The sequence below is a fragment of the Vollenhovia emeryi genome, unplaced genomic scaffold (assembly GCF_000949405.1).
Source record: "Vollenhovia emeryi isolate VEMERY1.0 unplaced genomic scaffold, V.emery_V1.0 DF939456.1, whole genome shotgun sequence".
NCBI lineage: Eukaryota > Metazoa > Arthropoda > Insecta > Hymenoptera > Formicidae > Vollenhovia > Vollenhovia emeryi.
The window spans coordinates 1-6,915 of record NW_011966910.1 but is presented as its reverse complement, the minus strand read 5'-3'; the positions used below and the strand labels follow the sequence as shown (position 1 = coordinate 6,915).

Below are 6,915 nucleotides of genomic sequence, written 5' to 3'. Positions count from 1 at the left end.
ACTCGCGAAAATCGATCGCGCGAAATTTCGGACACTCCCGTACGCGATGTAAAATACCGTGAAATGCAGTAAGCGACGTTCTTTACTTCCTGCCCGTTCGAGTTGCGAAGAACGACAGAGCGAATTACAGCGCGAACGCCGAAGTCGCACAAATATCTCTCTCTTCCCGAAATTGGAACAGATTACACGAAATCGATAGATAGTTAAAAGCGCGGTAAACGAGATGTAATCGCGACAACGTACCACGGTTTACTTTCATATTTTAGATGAGTTAGTCTCATAAAATATCCATGTACACGTTAATAAAAAGCCGTCGCCTCAACGCGCAATTCGTTTCTCATTACAAGTTGTAGAAACTTAATAATTAATCGAGATACGTTACTTGTTACTGATGTGTACAAATCAATATATCGTTTTATCCTTATATTCATCGCGATCGAGTCTTGGAAACTAATAACACAAAAGTAATAACACACACGGAGCGACTCTCGCCACTGCTTGCCGGCTCGACGTTCGGCGAGCGAGTGATAGCGGCGATCATATGTATATATAAAGTCGACTGTTTCTGGTTTTGTCTTTATGCGTACTTTAATCGTGTGGAAGAATCTTGCAATTTTATAAAGCTATATTTCAAATTTAATTAGAACTACGAATTGAAACTTTCAAATACCAATATCTTTTATTAGACTTCTGAACTGAGTGTTAATTCAAGTATGAAAATGTTCTGCTATGCGGTCTGCAACTTATCCTGGTATTATTTTGGGCATAAAAGCTAATAAAAAGAATTACAAGCGCAAAAACTATATTTGACTGTGTCGGTAAAAAAGATGGCTGAAGGATCCCCTTAACTTTAACTTAATTTAAAAAACAGTCAACTTACCCAACCCTGTCAATTTCTGGTCTAGTTCCCGTCAGCTGGCACTTTTCGACGTTCTAAATCACGCGTATGTCACTTCGGCGGCTCGATCGTGAACTTGTGGGAAGTAAAACATTTTATTAACCAATGTTGAATTCGTCACTGAAAATTTTCACTTTTCATGAGTTCACGTGGGAGGAAAAGACTCATGATCTCTCTGAGATCCGGTGGTCAATTTTGTATCTTGCATTACAGCGAAAATGCTAAAAGTGAAGCTAATGGGACGGTCAGGAAGAGACAAAACCGTTCAGTTTTAGCATTTTCACTATAGTGTAAGATACAGAATTTACCCCCCGTTGACGAAAACATTTGAACAGAATTTCAAACACGGTTATCTATTCGAGTCTCGGTAACGTTTGTAATTAAGCACCACGTGACGTTCGTGACTTATAGATTGTTATCGCCCGAATTCTAGGTACAATGCGGTCTCCGAGAACCTTCTTCCCTTGTCGATTAAAGACATGCTTACCAGATTACAAACGAGCATATGAATTTCGAGGCGCTCGAGCCTCCCAATTGTATCACCTAACCACCTAACCTCACTTATGAATCTTACCTCGTTACTTTCTTTTCTGCTTCCACTTCACATTGCGCGCGCTCTTATCGTTCATTTCATTATAACACGATCCTTGTACGTGAACTGAGGAACGAAGGGTGAAAATTTGACGTAACATGATACGCTAAGTCGTAAAGGAGAAATCTTACTTAAATTAAATGTTAATAATTACTTTGCAGTCGTTCAATGCACGTTTTTGCTTCATTGCAGTTTTAACGTGGGAAATGATAACGCGGACAATTTTTTTTAAATAAAATAGGTTTAATCTCTAAATTAGAACTGTGTTTAAAAAATTGGTAACGTCAGGATGGAATTACATAGAACATACAATACATTTATATACAAAACTTACACTAGACATATATAAAAAAAATATATATATATTGAAATATATTAAAAGACGCGATCCTGATAGCCACTCTCGGCCATGCTAGAACTAGGCTTGGCTGGTCCTCCAGGCACTGGATGATGCGGATGACGCATGTGACCAGGACGCCTCGGCGGTGCCAGGTATTCGAACATACTCTGAGTATGCTGCGCCAGCATCTTGCTGAGATCGCACGGCATCGGGTCGGTCCAGAAGAAGTTGTGGTTCAGCGCGGAGTCGGAGTCGCATCTCTTGCTAGGATCGAGTATCAGAAACTTGTCCAACAAGTCACAGGCGTAAGGGTCTTTCAGAAATGGCTTGAGCCGGTCTTTCACCTGTGCACAATCACAATATAAATTCACTCGATACAAAAACTAAGACGCGATATAAAATCTACTATAACGACTCTCGCAAACAAACTCCTTACTTTTCTCTTCTGCCCCTTCGGGAGATCCATTTTGGTAAATAAATCTAGATTTTCAACACCAGGCCACACCTCCGTTGTTATCGAGCCACACAGTTGCGAGATCAATATGAGCTGTTGTTGTTCAGTATTTCCCTGCATTATGGGAGACCTGTGGACACAAGGTCGAGCTTGAACATAATCACACGACTGCGCGTCGGAGAATTGCGTGCAATAGTGTAATCACGGAATGCTATATCGACTGATCGCAAGGTTGTATCTCGATTTTACGCAATTTTTTACTTTTGTTCTTAAACGTTCATTCCGGAACAGCGTAAAATCGACATACGACCTTGCGAAAGAGATCAGTCGATACAGACCTTGTCCACATTTCCGCCATTATACATCCGGCGCCCCACAAATCTATAGGTGGTCCGTAATTTCTGTCGCCAAGCAGCAGTTCTGGTGGTCGGTACCAAAGAGTAACAACTCTATTAGTGTAACGATTCGAGTGACCGTTTTTTGCACTGAACGCTCGTGCCAAACCGAAGTCAGTTAATTTTACTACGCCATTCTTTGTTATTAAAATGTTAGCTGCTTTCATATCCCTATGTAAGATCTGTAAGAAAACAAATGTTACATTAAGGCCCAGTTTCACTAAACGTCGCTTAACTTTAATCTTAGTTTAATTCACGTTTGTCTCTTTCTAGAGTAACAGTTGGAAAGAAACAAAGAACGAATTAAGCTAAGCTTAAAGTTAAGCAACGTTGGTAGAACCGATCCGAACTACAATAATTATAACATCATCAATGTTAATATAGTAGTAATAAATAAATAGTTAGCTCTGTTCTAAATTAATACGATAAAGAAAACGTTATGAGAGAATATACAAATGTATTGGGTGTGTTCTTATTTCCTCTCGGTACTAACAAAACTCAACAGTTTCGAGCATTCAGTCTCAAGGAAAAAGTGTAGATGATTACATTTAGAAAAGAATAACTGCCATGTTATTACGAAGGACACTGAGGTTTCATTTGGGAATGATTCTCTCAGAAGCTAAATTCAGCAATAGTGTCTATTGTTGGATTATTCTATTGGAACTTTTATATCTGGCAAGGTAGGATACAAGCCATTTCTTTTTGTGTCTTCTTACAATGGTTAAAGTAGCAAAAAAGACGTAATAGAATGAAACTTGGTGTCTTCGCGCTTGTACTTATTGCATCTTTGTTTACAGAAAAAAGAAAACGAACCGCAGCTCTATTCTTTTCCGAATCCAACCCACCTTACAGTCATAAAGTCAACAGATAAGCGGGCATAATTTTCTAGAACTCTACTTTAAAAGAGCGTAAAATTTGTACTAATTTCTTACCTTATTGCTATGTATGTAATAAAGACCATTTAGTAACTGTTGCATAACCTTTTTTATCTCGCCTAAACTGAATTTCACGTTTACATTTGACAACAAGCCAGCCAAGTCGTGTTCGCAGAAGTCAAGCACCAAGTAGAAAGTAGACCTGTACCGATTATACTGAGTTGCTGAAAATTTTATGAAATTAATTAAACTTTATTATATTATACGCCAGTACCAACTGTTTCAATTAGTATTTACCGCTAATTGTTAAAAATTATTCCAACAGACTCTCGAATAATATCAAGTTTTGCGTATCTCGTTGACTATTCTGTTCAAGTAAAACAATAAGTCTTCACATTTATGATTTACTTAGAAAAGATTGTTATAAAAGTCAAAGTTTGGTAGATGAAAAGTAAAGTATATACTTACGTCGTGTTCTACAAATTTCTATGAGGTTGACTACATTTTCGTGTTTCAGCAATTGCAATATCTTTATCTCCCGCAACGCCGTAATAGGAAACTGCAATAAGATTTTGACGGTATAAAACAAATTATAAAATTTAGAAGATATTGAGTAAACAGGATGTCGCTCAATAGGGAATTTATCGCACAGCACACTAAGGTAATCTCTTGAGCAATCTTGAAATCAAATAATTATACGAAACAAACTTACTCCTTCTTTCTCATTGTCCATTAGTACCTTCTTCATTGCGACAAACTTCTTGTTCGTTTTCTTGTACTTGGCCTTAAATACTTCTCTGTAAAAGAAAAATAATGGTTAGAAAATTAAGTGCAATGACGGTGCCTATTAATCATGAGGTTGCTGCGTTAGGGCCTGAGCTGTCTTGTACTTTTAAGTCTTTGTCTTAAAAGTAACGCACGATAATGTCTTGTGTCTTAAGAGCACAAGACAGCCATTCTGCTCGGGGTCTTAGACCAAGTCTACAATGAGTTGTTAGTTAGTTTTTCAACACCTAAATTCAATCACAAATCGTTTTTTCGCAACGATTACACAATAATCTAACAATGAATTTTACCTTTAGTAACCGAAACGTCTGACGATAATTAAATCTGTCGATATTCAATAGAACCAAGTGGTGTGTTCTTGTTCTTTTCCATCCAAGTACAAACATCTTTTTAAATGTCGTAAAAAATTTGCCAAAGGCTTCTATCGCCCTTGCCATAATTAACATTATTGGTCTTATACAGAGCCTTTGCTTAATATATTTTTTGCAAAGAGAAGATAAGAATACAGGGAAGATAGTGAAACGGGAACAGTTAAGAGTATGCTATATTTACGCTAAGGCCCGCAGGTCGACGGCGTTTCCCTAAAGGGAGAATCAAAAAAATCAAGAGATATAGATTATGGTTCTGTTCCACTTATTCTCGCTGCTTACACCATGCTTACTCTACTATGTATTCTATACGAGCCTTAGCAGTCGTAATTACTTGTAATTACCGTAAATTACTTGTAAATAAAATTCGGGAGGACGAACGCACTCGAATTACAAACGCTGGGGATACTCTTAACCTCAGCATTGTGCGCCGGAGCCGCGTTCAGGTTTTATTTATACACTTTGAACATTTTTGAACAAAGGCTGCTTTCCCTTTGGCCTGGTCTACAATGGCCTAGTTTACATCGTGCACTTGATACGCGTATCAAATAGTGTATTTGAACTGATCAGCCAATGACCAAACGAATTTACTAGTTATTTACTATTTGTTACTATTTGATACGCGTATCAAGTGCACGATGTAAACTAGGTCAATGAGTTGTTAGTCGTTAGTCAGAAGTCGGAACTATATGTTGATCCTTTTCCTTTCTGGGTGGAAGAAAAAGGATCGACATATAGTTCTGACTTTCGACTAACGACTAACAACTCATTGTAGACCGGGCCTTTAGGACACAACCAACGCTTATGACATAAATCGACACACATCGCTTTCCACTTCTGAGTCTGATTCAAGCTCGATTGATATTCTTTGACTCCGCTCGGGAGGAGAGTCGGAGTGTATTTTTGTATCAAATTCGTTCGCCGTATTTCGATAGAATCTTGGTCGTTGAATTTTTGTTACTTAACTACAGCAAACTGCTCGAGTGTTTCGATTTGTTCCCTAAAAGGAAAGCAGCCAAGCATTTGTGTCGAGCATGTATTTATTTTAAAAAAAACTCGCGACGCTAATAGTTGCTTTCTTTTTACATCTCTCAGATGTAACACTCAGAAAGAAAACTCAGATAAATCTCACTTGTGACGTCATAACTCAGTTGAATACATGTTCCTTTCGATTCTTGAGAAGTGAGATTTAACCAGATTTAACTGAGTTTTACACACGATCAAAACCGTGTGCTTCAGTGAGGTTAATAAACTCACATTAATGACATCATATATGAGTATATACTTGCATAACTGAGTGAGTGACTCATTGTCAGTATCACTTGAGTATAAAAGGAAAGGAGCTAGTGTCACATTCGCTCGTATCAGTCATTGTCGGTGTAAAATCATTTGACGAAACGTGTGTCGTACGTCTTAAATAGGACGTGTAAACGAAAGATTTTTACTTACCCAAAAGTACCCTGTCCGATTTTCGCGACTTTCTCACACTTGGAGGACTCGTCGCAATACGGGAAATCAAACTCCTCGATGTACTTTTCCTTCTCCTTCGTATTCATTGTAATTGTGTGCACTATACGAACGATACGTGGAAAGGATAAATCCTGAATGAGCTCTGGAATGTTGCGAAACAGGTATGGACCACGGAACTAGAACGGGAATGCCAGGATTGTGAGGAATAAACAGCGAAAATTCGCAGTACATGCAAAACGTAAAAATGGTTGTCAGTTGTCACCGTTGTCACGGTCCAGTTGTGGGGCTCTAGGTTTAGATATTTACAGCCCGGCTGAAGTGCCCACAATTACTTCCTTGCCGATAGCTGATAGCGAAGGCGGGAATAACTCACTCACGGTATTGGAGATATGAGAACTTTATTTGAGATCTTTATAGGTACACGGTAAGGTGATCAGTCTTGACCGTGACCATGAAGAATAGAGATAAGGAGGCTCAACTAATGCTTTCGAGAATGAGACCAAAACCCGGTTTCTGTGGTAGTTCAAAATATGTACACCGGCGGCGCTACGGTAGACAAACTATTGCTAAACAGAAGTCGGGAGGGGATAAATCATGGTACACTAAAGCCCGCTGCAGACGATGCTATTTTTCCTGCTGGATTGCTTGCAATTTAGTAAATTACTATCATTGCACCACTCAGCATTCAGGATTCCTAGTAATTTACTAAATTGCAAGCAATCCAGCAGGAAAAACAG

The 6,915-nt window shown here is 38.6% G+C and overlaps 2 protein-coding genes across 6 annotated transcripts in view; both read right to left on the bottom strand.

The window, feature by feature from the left end:
• Nucleotides 1–1,650, bottom strand: part of LOC105557563 — a 12,557-nt gene extending 10,907 nt beyond the window's left edge. For both annotated transcript variants that reach the window (XM_012004820.1, XM_012004821.1), the window contains exons 1-2: nt 1,386–1,650; nt 881–973 (exon numbers count right to left, since the gene is read on the bottom strand). The gene's annotated coding sequence lies outside the window, so the exon portion shown is untranslated. The remainder of the gene's footprint in view (nt 1–880; nt 974–1,385) is intronic.
• Nucleotides 1,651–1,712: 62 nt separating this feature from the next.
• On the bottom strand, nt 1,713–6,757 carry LOC105557565 (cyclin-dependent kinase 9-like). 4 transcript variants are annotated; one of them, XM_012004822.1, is made up of 7 exons: nt 6,158–6,757; nt 4,267–4,351; nt 4,023–4,113; nt 3,612–3,778; nt 2,623–2,861; nt 2,267–2,414; nt 1,713–2,174 (listed from the first exon to the last, which is right to left on the bottom strand). In XM_012004822.1, the coding sequence occupies exons 1-7, from the start codon at nt 6,262–6,264 to the stop codon at nt 1,866–1,868; spliced, it is 1,146 nt and encodes a 381-aa protein (XP_011860212.1). In that variant the 5' UTR covers nt 6,265–6,757; the 3' UTR covers nt 1,713–1,865. The 4 variants fall into 4 exon arrangements, with proteins under 4 accessions (XP_011860212.1, XP_011860213.1, XP_011860216.1 ...); XM_012004823.1 differs by lacking the exon at nt 6,158–6,757 and adding an exon at nt 5,966–6,008; XM_012004826.1 differs by lacking the exon at nt 6,158–6,757 and adding an exon at nt 5,841–5,944.
• Between the last annotated feature and the right edge of the window lie 158 nt (nt 6,758–6,915).

Coding starts and splice junctions, on each gene's coding strand:
- LOC105557565 (XM_012004822.1), bottom strand. CDS start 6,264: ATGAATACGAAGGAGAAGGAAAAGTACATCGAGGAGTTTGATTTCCCG. Junction 4,114..4,266: donor TGGACAATGAGAAAGAAGGA/GTAAGTTTGTTT, acceptor ATCTTATTGCAG/TTTCCTATTACGGCGTTGCG. Junction 2,862..3,611: donor ATTACATACATAGCAATAAG/GTAAGAAATTAG, acceptor GTTTTCTTACAG/ATCTTACATAGGGATATGAA.